The sequence below is a fragment of the Somniosus microcephalus genome, chromosome 29 (assembly GCF_052327205.1).
Source record: "Somniosus microcephalus isolate GS21.2 chromosome 29, FLI_Smic_1.0, whole genome shotgun sequence".
NCBI classification, from domain to species: Eukaryota; Metazoa; Chordata; class Chondrichthyes; order Squaliformes; family Somniosidae; genus Somniosus; species Somniosus microcephalus.
Window position 1 is genome coordinate 27913903 of NC_141015.1, and position 17102 is coordinate 27931004.

General features: G+C 47.2%; 1 protein-coding gene across 3 annotated transcripts in view; it reads left to right on the forward strand.

Moving 5' to 3' along the window:
• The window catches only part of LOC147098595 (inhibitor of nuclear factor kappa-B kinase subunit alpha-like), a 105620-nt gene that overhangs the window by 8827 nt on the left and 79691 nt on the right, over window positions 1-17102 (forward strand). For 2 of the 3 annotated variants that reach the window (XM_085970463.1, XM_085970464.1), the window contains exon 2: window positions 8413-8538. In XM_085970463.1, the coding sequence (XP_085826589.1) occupies window positions 8434-8538 (105 nt within the window). In that variant the 5' untranslated portion in view covers window positions 8413-8433. Of the gene's footprint in view, window positions 1-8412; window positions 8539-11537; window positions 11717-17102 lie in introns of those variants that run through there. The other variant, XM_085970465.1, reaches the window with a different exon arrangement.

Below are 17102 nucleotides of genomic sequence, written 5' to 3' on the forward strand. Positions count from 1 at the left end.
ATGCTCTCTATAGTGCAGCGGTAGAAGTTAGAGAGGATCGGGGGTGACAGATTACATCCCTTCAGCCTCCTCAAGAAATATAGGCGCTGCTGGGCCTTCTTCACCAGAGAGGAGGTGTTGAGGGACCAGGAGAGGTCTTCCGTGATGTGGACTCCGAGGAATATAAACCTGGCCACCCTTTCCACCTCCGCCCCATTGATGTGGATGGGGGTGTGACTTCCGCCTTTGGACTTCCTGAAGTCCACGATTATTTCCTTTGTTTTCTTGGTGTTAAGGGCCAGGTTGTTGTCGGCGCACCACTTCACGAGATGCTGGACCTCCTCCCTGTAGGCTAATATCCTGTGATATTAACCATTTAGTTATGTTCTACAAAAGCTGTAATCATGTGTGTCCATGTGACTCTATAATAGAACAGGAAAGGGAGGGACTGATCAAAGCTTTTCTTTAGTATTCATATTTCTACCTGATCTATCTGTCTCTCATCATCTTGGCTCTCCTTCAGGGTTGAATTGCAGTCACTGCTGTCTGTCATTGCACTATGCCCTCAGATGGCTGTGCTGGAGATGGTGTGATGAGAAACATGGTGGGACATTGGTGCCTGACACACTGAAATGGAGAGATACAGAATTTTTTTTTCCCTCCCATTTTTCTGAGATCTTCCCAGCAACTTCATAAGGAAACAAAATAGGAGCGAGAGCATGTCTCCTTTCAAGACACTGAAGCGAGCCTTGGACAGAAGCCTGTCAAGAGGCTGCTCATCTTTCTCGCAGGAGGTCAATAGGTTGGCTAAACTATTCAAAAATTGGAAAATGGAGAGAGTTCATACTTCCAAAAAATTCACTGCAGGGTGGTCTGGGCTACAGTCTGTATTCCATTATCTGCAAATTATATGGTGCACCTACACCATATGGACTGCAGTGGTTCAAGAAGGCGGCTCACCACCATCTTCTCGAGGGCATTTGGGGATCGGCACTAAATGCAGGCCTAGCCAGCGACGCCCACATCCCATCAATGAATTTAAAAAAAATTGGAGATACGCTCTTGTGATGTAGGACTGATCTATTTGCTTACTATTTTTGATGTGAAATATGGAAGTTGTTATTTTAAAACACTATTTTAAAAATACCAGTGCAGCTATTGAGTCATTTGCTGTTGTCAAATCTCATGTGATGTAATTTCCTTACACTTCCCTCCTTGTCCCTCAGTTCCTGTAAACTTTACTCCCCCCTAATTTTCTGACCACTAGCAAATGAGGCTGTACATCAATATATCTGTTGTATTTGCCAGACTATGGCATTGGTATCGAACTTGGGTTCTGCTGTATCGAAGTAAATTAGTAAGTTTTGTTTTCTGACAGCTGTTAAATATGTTAATTAGATAATTGGCGATGACAAGTTAGCAACCACACTGTGGTTCCTTCGTGGAGTTACAGTATTACTCCTGAAGTGATGTCAAGCAGTTTTGGGTGCACATTGGCATGGACTGTAGAGATACTGAAGCCAAAAGCTGTGAGATTATGTTTTGTAGTGTAAGAATATGGGCTTTTGAGGGTATTTTGAGGGATCAGGCATTGCGAGAGTTAAATGACCCTAAGCTTTTCTCTCAAAGCATAGTTCTGAAGAAACACACTGCCTTGGACTTGCTGCTGACTCAAGGTCCTAAGTTGCGTACAAGTGACCTTATTATCTCTTATCTCCTGATAGGCATCCCATCCACTATCTTAAACATTCACTCCCTCCACTACCGGCGTACCGTGGCTGCAGTGTGTACCATCTACAAGATGCACTGTAGCAACTCGCCAAGGCTTTTTCGGCAGCACCTCCCAAACCCGTGACCTCTTCCACCTAGAAGGACAAGGGCAGCAGGCGCATGGGAACACCACCACCTCCAAGTCACACGCCATCCTGACTTGGAAATATATTGCCGATCCTTCATTGTCGCTGGGTCAAAATACTGGAACCCCCTACCTAACAGCACTGTGGGAGTACCTTCACCACACGGACTGCAGCGGTTCAAGAAGGTGGCTCTCCACCACCTTCTCAAGGGCAATTAGGGATGGGCAATAAATGCTGGCCTTGCCAGTGATGCCCACATCCCTTAAACGAATTAAAAAAAAAAAGTCTGTGGGATTGTCCGAACTCTTGCCAGTCGTTGAAACATAGTCAACTAAAACCTTTTTACTAATTTTCAGTATTAAGCTTTGCTAGTCCATGGTTTAATATTAAAATTCCCAGTTTATAGTTTTTAATAAGCTAGTATAGGTTTATTAATTTAACTTATCTCTGTTAGAATTAGGGGCAAGCATGTTTTTAAAAAAAAAACAGAACCCGTTGTTATCAAGGTCCTGGGTTGTGTCATCACCATGGAAACAGAAACCAGGAACAGAAAAAGCTTATGCTAACACTGAAAAGCAGATAAGGGAGGCCCAAGGCCTCTGCCTGGACACAGAGCTTGCCGGGCCCATGATTGGGTACGATAGGATTGGATAGATCTTTCTGTAGTTCCGTTTTTTGGGGTATATCCTAGTGGGTTTGGGTCATTCTGGGCAGGTGCAGATGCGTATGTGAGTAGAAGGAATGAGGAATGGGCCACTTCTACTACCGAAAGAACAATAACCGGTAATATAATTCTCAATTGTACTTTGTAAACTGCTGCACAAATACTGAGTGTATTAAGTCACACTTGTGCTTAAATAAAATTATATCTGTTACCAATATGGAGTCAGCTTTGAACCTTTGAACAAACAGTCCAAAGGGACTTCCAATTTCTTCTTAGTGGCAAGCCAGCCAGGAGTTGATTAACGGTTATTGATATATTTTGGTCTAAGTGTCATCGTAGGACTATTTGTGGTTGGCCAGCCTAGCCAGTTAAGGAAGGAAAACCTTCAGGAAGTTAGCACCGTTGCCTCACAGCGCCAGAGACCCGGGTTCGAATCCGGCCTCGGGCGACTGTCTGTGTGGAGTTTGCACATTCTCCCCGAGTTTGCACATTCTCCCCGTGTTTGCGTGGGTTTTCTCCGGGTGCTCCGGTTTCCTCCCACAGTCCAAAGATGTGCGGGTTAGGTTGATTGGCTATGATAAATTGACCCTTAGTGTTAGGGGGATTAAATACGTGGGGTTACAGGGATAGGGTGGGATATGTGTTGGTGTAGGGGTTACGGGGATCGGGTGGGATATGTGTCGGTGCAGGCTCAATGGGCCGAAATGGCCTCTATCTGCACTGTGGGGTTTCTGTGATTGACTTTGACCTACCAGCAGTATTAATTGTGGCAGTTCATTAAGGATTGTGTTGAGAGGGCCCACATCAATGTTGAGAGGGCCCAAGATAAGAAATTTGAGTGTGTGTGTGTGTGTCATGATTACGATCTAACGTCAGCTATCTGGAGATTGAAACTGCAGGCGTGCTCATGCAGAATTCCGTTGTTGTTGAGCTCAGTGAAGCATGGAACTGGCAGCGTAACACGGGTTCGCTGGCTGTCCATCACGCTGTATAGCTACGAATCTGAGACGAGTATCTGTCGTATAGAGAGCAAACATTGGGGCTACATGATGAAACTCGGCCCCATCGAAGGGCAGCCCCGGTAATCTTCTCTGTCTTATTAAATGGATTTCAAGTGGAACCGATACATGAAGTGTCCAGCAGCACAGCTCTTATCCAAATGTCTCCCATTGTTTTGCTTCTACAATCTACTTCTCTTAATTCAAAGTCATTTTTTTGCTTCAAAAAATTGTATCTAGCAGTACAAATTAAACACTTTTAATAAAACAGCACAGGAGATTTTCTTTTTACATGAAAATGCATCGTGGAGAGAGAAACGGAGTTAACGTTTCGAGTCGATGACCCTTCGTCAGAATGAATGTCTGACGAAGGGTTATCGACCCGAGACGTTAACTCTGTTTCTCTCTCCACGGATGCTGCCTGACCTGCTGAGTGTTTCCAGCATTTTCTGTTGTTATTTCAGATGTCCAGCATCAGCAGCATTTTGCTATTGTTTTCTTTCTTCCAATACTGTTACTCAGTAGCCCAAACACTTTCTCCACATGAACCTCCCCTGTTTTTGTTGCTCAGGATGGAATATCCTCTGTATTGGGGGAGAGAAACATCAAGTGTGGGTGACTGCTTTGCTGAATATATCTCTTCTGTATATAATCATGATCATAACTTCCTCATGACTCGTCAGTTAAGTTTGAACTCTCCTTCTCACTCTGGGAATTTGTCTTTGATCCACACTGCTCGAATGAAAAGGGAGTTCTAATGAAGAGATGCAGTGTAACTGAACATTCTTTTTCAAATTTTTATTTTAATTCGTTTATGGGATGTGGGCGTCGCTGGCAAGGCCAGCATTTATTGCCCATCCCTAATTACCCTTGAGAAGGTGGTGGTGAGCCACCTTCCTGAACCGCTGCAGTCCGTGTGGTGAAGTTACTCCCACAGTGTTGTTAGGGAGGGAGTTCCAGGATTTTGACCCAACGACAATGAAGGATCGCTGATATATTTCCAAGTCAGGATGGTGTGTGACTTGGAGGGGAACTTGCAGGTGGTGGTGTTCCCATGCGCCTGCTGCCCTTGCCCTTCTAGGTGGAAGAGGTCGCGGGTTTGGGAGGTGCTGCCGAAGTAGCCTTGGCGAGTTGCTGCAGTGCATCTTGTAGATGGTACACACTGCAGCCACGGTACACTGGTGGTGGAGGGAGTGAATGTTTAAGGTGGTGGATGTGGTGCCAAGCAAGCTGGCTGCTTTGTCCTGGATGGTGTCGAGCTTCTTGAGTGTTGTTGGAGCTGCACTCATCCAGGCAAGTGGAGAGTATTCCATCACACTCCTTACTTGTGCTTTGTAGATGGTGGAAAGGCTTTGGGGAGTCAGGAGGTGAGACACTCGCCGCAGAATTCCCAGCCTCTGACCTGCTCTTGTTGTCACAGTATTTATGTGGCTGGTCCAGTTAAGTTTCTGGTCAATGGTGACCCCAGGATGTTGATGGTGGGGGATTTGGTTATGGTAATGCCATTGAATGTCAAGGGGAGGTGGTTAGACTCTTGCTTGTTGGAGATTGTCATTGCCTGGCACTTCTGTGGCGCGAATGTTACCTGCCACTTATCAGCCCAAGCCTGAATGTTGTCCAGGTCTTGTTGCATGCGGGCATGTACTGCTTCATTATCTGTGGAGCTGCGAATGGCGCTGAACACTGTGCAGTCATTAGCGAACACCCCCATTTCTGACTTTATGTTGGAGGGAAGGTCATTGATGAAGCAGCTGAAGATGGTTGGGCCCAGGACACTGCCCTGAGGAACTCCTGCAGCGATGTCCTGGGGCTGTGATGATTGACCTTCAACCACCACAACTATCTTACTTTGTTGTAAGCTTTTTATTTCGACTGGCATTAAATTGACAACAAGACCAATTCTTGTGAAACAATTTGGAATAAGTTTATTAAACACACACACATGCACATAGCCTATCGGACAAAACAATCAGTCTATTGGTATTCTGTGGACTCTACTTGATTACAACAGGTAAGGTAATGGGTTACAGATTTAAACAGACTTATACTTCCCTCTGAGTCAAGCAATGCATGCGACATAACGACAGAAAACGCTGGAAAAACTCAGCAGGCCAGGCAGCATCCGTGGAGAGAGAAACCGAGTTAACGTTTCAGGTCGAAGCCCTTTCGTCAGAACTTGCTTCTTGGTCTGGTCTGTAGAGGGGGGCTTCCTGCTTTTCCGCTTGGTCATGGAGAGAGAGAGAGCTTTTGGTTTGCTTCTTTTATATCTTTTAAAGTCCATTGTCTCTAGTATAAATTGCTAAGACCCCAGGATTGGCAATTCTTAATTGGCTTTCCTTACCCATGTGTCTGTCTGCAGCAGCTGGTGCCATTTCTTGATTAAGTTAATCGTTTTGTTAACACCTTTTAATGGCTCTGAGTTTCGATGGGTTTGTTTACCCTTAAAATCACGCTGTCTCAGGGGGTTTATCTTGTTATGCAGGTTTCTTTTGTTAAGTTTCACACCGTTGCCTTGAGCCCTGCCCACCCAGGGGAGAGCCATACACATCTTGTATTAATAGTCTCGAGTCCATCACACATCATAATTTTGACAAAACATACATTTTTATTCGTCCTTTGTGCTAGGTATGACTCCAGCCAGTGGAGTGTTCTCTTCCCCCCCCCCACCCCTCGATTTCCATTGACTTCAGTTTTACTAGGGCTCCTTGATGCCACACTCGGTCAAATGCTGCCTTGATGTCAAGGGTAGTCACTCTCACCTCACCTCTGGAATTCAGCTCCTTTGTCCATGTTTGGACCAAGGCTGTAATGAGGTCGGGAGCCGAGTGGTCTTGGCGGAACCCAAACTGGGCATCAGTGAGCAGGTTATTGGTGAGTAAGTGCCGCTTGATAGCACTGTTGATGACACTTTCCATCACTTTGCTGATGATTGAGAGTAGACTGATGGCGGTAATTGGCCGGGTTGGATTTGTCCTGCTTTTTGTGGACAGGACATAGCTGGGCAGTTTTCTACTTTGTCGGATAGATGCCAGTGTTGTAGCTGTACTGGAACAGCTTGGCTAGAGGCATGTCTAGTTCTGGAGCACAAGTCTTCAGCACGATAGCTGGGATGTTGTCGGCCCATAACATTTGCTGTATCCAGTGCGCTCAGCTGTTTCTTGATATCACGTGGAGTGAATCGAATTGGCTGAAGACTGGCTTCTGTGATGGTGGGGACCTCGGGAGGAGGCCGATATGGATCATCCACTCGGCACTTCTGGCTGAAGATGGTTGCAAACGCTTCAGCCTTGTCTTTTGCACTCACGTGCTGGGCTCCACCATCATTGAGGATGGGGATATTCATGGAACCTCTTTCTCCCATTAGTTGTTTAATGGTCCACCACCATTCACGACTGGATGTGGCAGGACTGCAGAGCTTTGATCTGATCCGTTGATTGTGGGATTGCTTAGTCCTGTCTATAGCATGCTGCTTCTGCTTTTTAGCATGCATGTTGTCCTGTGTTGCAGTTTCCCCAGGTTGGCACCTCATTTTTAGGTACGACTGGTGCTGCTCCTACACTCCTTATTGAACCAGGGTTGGTCCCCTGGCTTGATGGTAATGGTAGAGTGAGGGATATGCCAGGCCATGAGGTTACAGATTGTGGTGGAATGCAATTCTGCTGCTACTGATGGCCCACAGCGCCTCATGGATGCCCAGTTTTGAGCTGCTAGATCTTTTCTGAATCTATCCCATTTAGCACGGTGGTAGTGTCACACAACACGATGGAGGGTGTCCTCAGTGTGAAGACGGGACTTCGTCTCCACAATGACTGTGCGGTGGTCATTGCTACCAATACTGTCATGGACAGATGCATCTTTGACAGGCAGATTGGTGAGGACGAGGTCCAGTAGGTTTTTCCCCTCGTGTTGGTTCTCTCACCACCTGTGGCTGGCCCAGACTGGCAGTTATGCCCTTCAGGACTCCGCCAGCTCGGTCAGTAGTGGTGCTACCAAGTCACTTTTGGTGATGGACATTGAAGTCCCCCACCAAGAGCACATTCTGTGCCCTTGCTGTTCTCAGTGCTTCTTCCAAGTGGTGTTCAACATGGAGGAGTACTGATTCATCAGCTGAGGGAAGGCGGTAGGAGGTTTCCTTGCCCATGCTTGACCTGAAGCCATGAGACTTCATGGGGTCCAGAGTCAAATGTTGTGAACTCCCAGGGCCACTCCTTCCTGACTATATACCACTGTGCCGCCACCCCTGGTGGGTCTGTCCTGCTGGTGGGACAGGACATACCCAGGGACGGTGATGGAGGAGTTTGGGACACTGGCTGAAAGGTATGATTCTGTGAGTATGACTATGTCAGGCTGTTGCTTGACTAGTCTGTGGGACAGCTCTCCCAATTTTGGCACAAGTCCCCAGATGTTGGTGAGGAGGACTTTGCAGGGTCGACTGGGCTGGGTGTGCCGTTGCCGTGTCCGTAGCCGGTGCTAAGGTCGATGCCGGGTGGCCCGTTTCATTCTTATTATTATGTTTCGTAGTGGTTTGTTACAACTGAGGGGCTTGCTGGGCCATTTCAGAGGGCTGTTAAGAGTTAACCACATTGGTGTGGGTCTGGAGTCACATATAGGCCAGACCAGGTAAGGACGGTAGATTTCCTTCCCTATTTAGTGAACAAGATGGGTTTTTACAACAGTATTACTGATACTAGCTTTTTTTAAATTCCAGATTTATTTTAATTAATTTAATTTAAATTCCCCAGCTGCCGTGGTGGGATTTGAACTCACGTCTCTGGATCATTAGTCCAGGCCTCTGGATTACTAACCCGGTGACATTACCACTACGCTACCATTCCCATCAAATGCTGACTAATTTTCTGTACTTTCCAGTATTTCTCTTTGCAGTTATTAATTTTGCCTATTTTTGTAATTACAGTGATAAAGTTCCTGATCAGGAATGGAGAAACCACCCTTTAAGCAGGTTCAGACGTGTGGGCCATGGGATCTAAAGGAGCGTCTTGGAACAGGAGGCTTTGGACATGTCTATATGTATGAACATAAGGTAAATGTTATACACCCCTGATAAATCTGGCTTTTGTGGCATCTTCTACAAAGTTTTTTAGATTAACCAAAAAAAGAACTTGATGACAAGATTTATTTTTGGGGGAGCATGTGATCTACAAATCTAATGTTCTCCCTGTCCCTTCCATGTCTTCAACTGGTGAATTCAAGATTTCTCCTTCGCCATTATTGTTATGGCTTGTAATTCACTACACGAGTTTGTCATGAGACAAGTTGAATATTCTCTGATTTTCATTCCCATTTGGTTGGAATGCTTAGCTTCCCTGAAATAAACAAATCAACAGAAATTGCATCTCCTTCCAGTTAGTAATTTGTGTGACAGGAAACCTTGGTATTTGGGTCTATATCACTGTGGTAATGCAACTGCTATGAATCTCCGAGTCATGCACTGCAGCTAAGTGGGCGGTTAGCTTGCTTCCAGCTGTCGCCATGCCAAAGAGTGACCTGGGAATAAGTTTATTTCTATGGGGAACAGCGAAGTGTCTGAGGTCAGGAACTCATTGAGAGTTGGGGAAGCAAACTTGGTTCTCATTGCTTCATTATGCTGAGCTTAATGCTATAACGTGCTAAGCCGCCAAACTGTCTGACTTGCATTATTTTATATGTATATAAGCATGTATGTGCTCTGTGGTAACTGTTTTGGAAACTTAGGTTTGATCAGAATAGCCTCAAGGAGCATTATAGAGATCCAATCAACACCAATGGCTTGGTAGTTTCTTCTCTCTGTCAGTTTAAATGTTAAATTATGTTTCTGCCTAGGTAATTTGGTTGGATAGAAAAAAGAGGCTTGATTTATATCTCTCCAATTTTATTCTCATCATGCAACAATTCTGGAATATAATGTGCAGTTTTATAGTGCCTTTAACGTAGAACATGTCCCAAAGTGGGGGTGAGGGGAGAAAAGGAAGAAAGCAAGCAGATAAGAGGAACGGAGAAAGGGACATTGAGCCATAGGTGTTAGTCGAGGTGACTGAAAGTTTGGTCAAATGGATGGGCTTTGATAAGGTTTTTAAAGAAATAAGAGAGGCAGAGGGATTTAGTTAGGTTGTTCGAAAGAGTAGGGCCGAGATGGCTAAAGGTTCGGTTACAAATGGTTGGATAAAGTCGCGTGTGGCGGGGATGCATAAAAGACCAGAGACATAAAATTGAATGGTGTGGGTGGGCTGAAGAAGGTTTTAGAGATGAGCTGGGGCAAGGCCATGGAGTGATTTAAAGTCTAAGACAAGGATATCAATTTTAATACTTTGGGGAGAGGATCAGTGAGGACAGGAGTGATGGATGAGTAGGACTTAATGCGGGAAAAGATATAGATAGCTGATTTTTGAACAAGTTGGAGTTGAGAGAGGACAGCAAAGAGAATGGGGGAGAAATTAAGTCCACAAGTGAGAAAGGTGTGGTTAAGGGTTGCAATGGCAGTGGGATCAGGTAATATGATGGCGATGAAAGTGAGCAGTCTTGGTGATGGATATGATGTGAGGTTTGATGTGAAGTTTGAAGCTCGGGTTCCTCAACTGGTTGCATTCTGAAGGAAATTCTAAATTCTAACTCCCCTGCTCCCCCACGTACAGACCAGCTAGATGCTCTTCCTAAGACATGTAAACACATTCTTTTTATGTTCATTTCAAAATTTCCCTTCACATGAAAAATATTTTAAATATCCTTTTGATTCATTTTAAAGTTTTTGACCAAGATTGTTTTCAGTTAAGATGATCACTTCTCGGTAGCTCAGTAAGTTGAGCCCACTGAGTAATTCAGCCATGCAGACGAGGGGGATTCCCGGTTTGATTTCCTCCCAGTCTATGCTGGATTAATTAATCTGTCAGAATGGCGATAAGGATGTTCCAGTTGGTCTCCGTGTCCTTCGGCTGGATAGGAAAAAATCAGTCAGGGTTCCTACTCCCAATCATGATTCCACAATCCACTATTGTAAGTGTTCTTATTTGGATGTCAGATGAAGAGAAGATTGTGCTTGGCTGCGATGCCTAATATCTTGCTAACATGCAGCACACATGGAACCATACCTGAGTAAGGAGCCCCTGCTTTAGCTTCTCTGCTGTTGAAACCCTCATTCATACCTTGCTCACTACCAGAATCGACTACTGCAATCCTCTCCTGGCCAGCCTCCCAACCTCCAACTGCCATAAACTTCAGCTCATTATAAAACTCTGCTGCCTGTATCCTAACCCGCACCAAGGCCCCTCATCCATCGCCTATGTGCTTGCTGACCTAAATTGGCTGCCAGTCCCCTAACGCCTCCGATTTAAAAATTTTCATCTTCCTATTCAAAGCCCTTTATGGCCTCGGCCCTCCCGATCTCTGTAACCTTCTCCAGCCCTTCAACCTTCCAAGATCACTGCATTGCTCCAACTCTGGCCTTTTGCGCATCCTCCCCACTCCCTTTGCCCCGCCATTGGCGATCATGCCTTCAGCCGTCCAGGCCCTAAGCTCTGGAATTCCTCCATTAACCTCTCTGCTTTTCGATTTTCCTTTGCTCCTTTAAGACCCTCAAAATCTACCTCTTTCACCAAGCTTTTAGTCACCCCTCCTAATATCTCCTCCTTCAGCTTGGTGTCAGTTTTTGTTTACTTATGCTTCTGTAAAGTGCCTTAGAACATTTTCCCACCTAAAAGGTGCTATATAAGTACAAGTTGTTGTCGCCTTTGATTTTGTCTTGCGCATCCAAGATTTTAATCACTCCACCATTGGCGGCCGTGCCTTCAGCTGCCTCTGCCCTAAGCTCTGGGCTTCCCTCCCTAAACCGCTCTACCTCTCCTCCTTTTAAGACACTCCTTCAAACCTACCTCTTTGACCAAGCTTTTGGCCACCTACTCTCTCGTGTGGCTCAGTGTCAAATTTTGGCTCCTGTGAGGTGCCTTAGGACATTTACTATGTTGAAGGCGCTATATAAATGCAAGTTGTTGTTGTATGATTCAGAGATGAGATTCTGATTTCACTTCATGTACACATTTTTTTATATAGGTGTTGTCATAAAGGTGTGCATCCATGGACATCTGTAAGATGGTCAGATAACTTAAGTTTGACCCTGGTGATTGTTGGGAGCAAACAAAAAGATTTGGAAAAAATGTCGTGGGATGCCAACAGGAAGGCCACAGATTTCCTAAAGCCTGATGTTTGTTCCAGCAACCCTGGTTCATCAGGTGATGGTTAACTGCATTTGAACTTCTGTATACAAGAGATAGAGTTCCTCTTTGGAAACCATCTCGAAATATTCTGCATGCAACAAAAATGGGGGTAAAGCTTCAGTGTTAGCATTTGTGTGAACTTTTTGGGATCCGAGTAGCTTCAACAACTCTTTTTATTTGTTTATGGGATCAGGGCATAGCTAGCAATGCCAGCATTTAGTACCCATCCCTTGTTGCCCTTGAGAAGGTGGTGGAGAGCCACCTTCTTGAATCGCTGCAGTCCGTGTGGTGAAGGTGCTCCCACAGTGCTGTTAGGTAGGGAGTTCCAGGATTTTGACCCAGCGACAATGAAGGATCGACGATATACTTCTAAGTCAGGATGTTGTGTGACTTGGAGGTGGTGGTGTTCCCATGCGCTTGCTGCCCTTGTCCTTCTAGGTGGAAGAGGTCGCGGGTTTGGGAGGTGCTGCCGAAGAAGCCTTAGCAAGTTGCTGGAGTGCATCTTGTAGATGGTACACACTGCAGCCACGGTACGCCGGTGGTGGAGGGAGTGAATGTTTAAGGTGGTGGATGGGGTGCCAATCAAGCGGGCTGCTTTTTCCTGGATGGTGTCGAGCTTCTTGAGTGTTGTTGGAGCTGCACTCATCCAGGCAAGTGGAGAGTATTCCATCACACTCCTTACTTGTGCCTTGTAGATGGTGGAAAGGCTTTGGGGAGTGAGGAGGTGAGCCACTCACCACAGAATATCTAGCCTCTGACCTGCTCTTGTTGCCACAGTATTTATGTGGCTGGTCCAGTTAAGTTTCTGGTTAATGGTGACCCCCCCCAGGATGTTGATAGTGGGGGATTCAGCAATGGTAATGCCAGTGGAGGATTCAGCAATGGTAATGCCATTGAATGTCAAGGGGAGGTGGTTAGACTCTCGCTTGTTGGAGATTGTCATTGCCTGGCACTTGTGTGGCGCGAATGTTACCTGCCATTTATCAGCCCAAGCCTGAACGTCGTCCAGGTCTTGTTGCATGCGGGCATGGACTGCTTCATTATCTGTGGAGTTGCGAATGGCGCTGAACACTGTGCAGTCATCAGTGAACATCCCCATTTCTGACCTTATGTTGGAGGAAAGGTCATTGATGAAGCAGCTGAAGATGGTTGGGCCTAGGACACTGCCCTGGGGAACTCCTGCAGCGATGTCCTGGGGCTGTGATGATTGACCATCAACCACCACAACCATCTTCCTTTGTGCTAGGTATGACTCCAGCCAGTGAAGCGTTTTCCCCCTGATTCCCATTGACTTCAGTTTTACTAGGGCTCCTCAATGCCAGACTCGGTCAAATGCTGCCTTGATGTCCAGGGCAGCCACTCTCACCTCACCTCTGAAATTCAGCTACTTTGTCCATGTTTGGACCAAGGTGTAATGAGGTCGGGAGCCGAGTGGTCTTGGCGGAACCCAAACTGGGCATCAGTGAGCAGGTTATTGGTGAGTAAGTGCTGCTTGATAGCACTGTCGATGACACCTTCCATCACTTTGCTGATGATTGAGAGTAGACTGATGGGGTGATAATTGGCCGGGTTGGATTTATCCTGCTTTTTGTGGACAGTACATAGCTGGGCAGTTTTCCACATTGTCGGATAGATGCCAGTGTTGTAGCTGTACTGGAACAGCTTGGCCAGAGGCGCGGCTAGTTCTGGAGCACAAGTCTTCAGCACAATAGCCGGGATGTTGGCGGCCCATAGCTTTTGCTGTATAAAGTGCGCTCGGCTGTTTCTTGATATCACGTGGAGTGAATCGAATTGGCTGAAGACTGGCTTCTGTGATGGTGGGGACCTCAGGAGTAGGCCGATATAGATCATCCACTCGGCACTTCTGGCTGAAGTTGGTTGCAAACGCTTCAGCCTTGTCTTTTGCACTCACGTGCTGGGCTCCACCATCATTGAGGATGGGGATATTCATGGAGCCTCCTCCTCCCGTTAGTTGTTTAATGGTCCACCACCATTCACAACTGGATGTGGCAGGACTGCAGAGCTTTGATCTGATCCGTTGATTGTGGGATCGCTTAGCTCTGTCTATAGCATGCTGCTTCCGCTTTTTAGCATGCATGTAGTCCTGTGTTGCAGCTTCCCCAGGTTGGCACCTCATTTTTAGGTACGCCTGGTGCTGCTCCTGGCATGCTCTTCTACACTCGTTGTTGAACCAGGGTTGGTCCTCTGGCTTGGTGGTAATGGTAGAGTGAGGGATATGCCAGGCCATCAGGTTACAGATTGTGGTGGAATGCAATTCTACTGCTGCTGATGGCACACACCGCCTCATGGATGCCCAGTTTTGAGCTGCTAGATCTGTTTTGAATCTATCCCATTTAGCACGGTGGTAGTGTCACACAACACGATGGAGGGTGTCTTCAGTGTGAAGACGGGACTTCATCTCCACAATGACTGTGCGGTGGTCACTGCTGCCAGTGATGTCATGGACAGATGCATCTGCGACAGGTAGATTGGTGAGGATGAGGTCAAGTAGGTTTTTCACTCGTGTTGGTTCACTCACCACCTGTCGCAGGCCCAGACTGGCAGTTATGTCCTTCAGGACTCGGCCAGCTCGGTCAGTAGTGGTGCTACCAAGTCACTGTTGGTGATGGGCATTGAAGTCCCCCACCCAGAGTACATTTTGTGCCCTTGCTACGCTCTGTGCTTCTTCCAAGTGGTGTTCAACATGGAGGACTACTGATTCAACAGCTGAGGGAGGGCGGTAGGTGGTAATCAGCAGGAGGTTTCCTTGCCTATGCTTGACCTGAAGCCATGAGACTTCATGGGGTCCAGAGTCAATGTTGAGGACTCCCAGGGCCACTCCTTCACGACTGCATACCCCTGTGCCATCACCCCTGGTGGGTCTGTCCCGACGGTGGGACAGGACATACCCAGGGATGGTGATGGAGGAGTTCGGGACATTGGCTGAAAGGTATGATTCTGTGAGTATGACTATGTCAGGCTGTTGCTTGACAGTCTGTGGGACAGCGCTCCCAATTTTGGCACAAGTCCCCAGATGTTGGTGAGGAGGACTTTGCAGGGTTGACTGGGCTGGGTGTGCAGTTGCCGAGGTCGATGTCTGGTGGTCCGTCTGGTTTCATTCTTCTTATTTTGTTTCATAGCGGTTAGTTACAACTGGGTGACTTGCTCAGCCATTTCAGAGGGCAGGTAAGAGTCAACCACATTGCTGTGGGTCTGGAGTCACATATAGGCCAGACCAGGTAAGGACGGCAGATTTCCTTCCCTGAAGGACATGTGTGTATTGATATAAGCATCGAGGTGCAAGTGCTAACAACTCTGCTCCAACTGTAACCTTCTGAAGGACTGTCTGACTACATTGCTCTAAAGTAAGAGATGTAGGGGGAAAAAGTTGGGTGGTGCCCATTTTGGGGTGCTAACGTCGTTGGGGCACTAATTTTAACACCCCGAAAAAGTTAGCGCCCCCCTCAGCCGTAAATTCAGTAGTATTGCCCCAAGCAGGAGGTGGGGCACTACTGGAAAGCGCTCCACCTCCTGCTGGGGCGCTGCTACTGAATTTCACGGCACTATGTGCCGCCGCGTCATTGCAGGCCTCCTCTCCTGGTTAAAGTGGAGCGGCCGAGCGTTGCGTGCACCGGGGCCCTGCCAGACCACCGGGGCCCTGCCAGACCACCAGGGAGCGGGGTGCCATGAAAACAGCCCGGCACTGATCGCGGCCGGCACCCCACACACAAAAGTGAAAGGGGGCAGGTGCTGGCAGCCAGCCAAAATAAAAGTGGCTGCCTGACGCTTGCCCAATATCTTGCGCCACCGCCGCTTCCAAACCACCCCCGATCCTGTCGCACATATCGTGCGGCGATAGGTCGGGGGCACAAGGGAAGTTTGCGGGTGGGGCGCGGCGCACGGCGATGATGTCATCACCAGCGGCGCGGGGCGCTACCGCCAACCTCCCGCTAACTTTCGCGGGAGGCATTAGCAGCGCCACGCCCGGGCGCCAGAGGATTTGAGAGGCGCAAACCAACCCAATTTTTCCCCCATGGTCCCTGGAATGAAATAGCTCATCCTTAAAAAGTCCATTGGGCTGCAGGCTTCAGACTGAATAATGAAATTGCTGATGGTGACAAGTAAGCCAAGTTCTATAGATTACATTTTTGATCATCCTCATTTAAAAGAAAGAAAAATCTTGCATCTGTATGGCGCCTTTGACGACCTTGGCACCTCCAAATCACTTCATAGCTGATGACCCACTTCTGAAGTGTAGCCACTGTTGCTTCTTTGTCCCAGTGTAGCTCAGGTGTAGTATCTTAATGGATAAAATTAAAATTATCAATATTCATCAAAGACTACATCATAAATTAGTGAGTTACTTCTTGGCTGTGCTTCCTTTTAAGTAATAAACCTTCTACAGGAAACTCTCGATTTACCGGCACCTAAATAACCGGAAATCTCTGTTAACCGGCAAAATTCAGGAGTAGGTTCAGGTAAGTTTGACTTCATATTAGTGGCCGTTCCTGGATCTGTGGCCGTGTAACCGGGGTTCCTGCACCTGTTGCCATGCAACGGGGACGCCTGGATCTGTGGCCGTGTACGGGGCTCTCGGACCTTTCACTATACCTCTCTGTAATCCGGACTTTGATAAACCGGCACCACGCTGGTCCCATCGGTGCTGGATTAAAAAAAAAAGTTTCCTATATTTTTATTTAAGTGCCTATTTCCATTTGTACTACAGGTTGAGCGTCCTGAATCCGGCAACCTCGGGACCAAGGCCGAGCCGGTTTTCGTGTTTTTCTGGGCTTCGGAACTTGTTTCTGATGTCCGGAAATATCGCAACCTGGGCTCGGGCGTTTCCGGACTTCGGACATCAGAAACACGTTCCGAGTCAGGAAATGCCTGGGCCGCTCCGCGTAGCGCTGACGCGTTTCTTTGCCCCTCCCCTTCTGTTAAAGGGGAGGGATGCTGCGAGCTCTGTAGAACATCTGATGGCCCACACTAGGCCACCAGGGCGGTGTGGTGCCGTGGCCGCAGCCTGGCGGAAACACTTAGTGGAGCTGTGCAGATTAAGGAGGATAAAACACAACACTAATGTTTTATTGCATCACTTGCATTTTTCATAGGATTTTTCATAAAAAGACAACAAAAGTTAATGGCTTTTTGAAGTACAGGCTGAGCGCCCAACATCCAGAGTTCCGGATTCCGGAACATTTTACAGATTCCGGACGACCCTGCCACCGATCATCCCAGAGTCCGGATTCCGGAACTCCGGATTTTGGATGCTCAACTTGTATAAAGATTGTCAATCAGGTTACATCGGATATACGGCACAGAAACAGGCCAACCAGTCCATGCTGGTGTTTATGCTCCACTCGAGCCTCCTCCCGTCTTTCCTCATCTAAATCTATCAGCA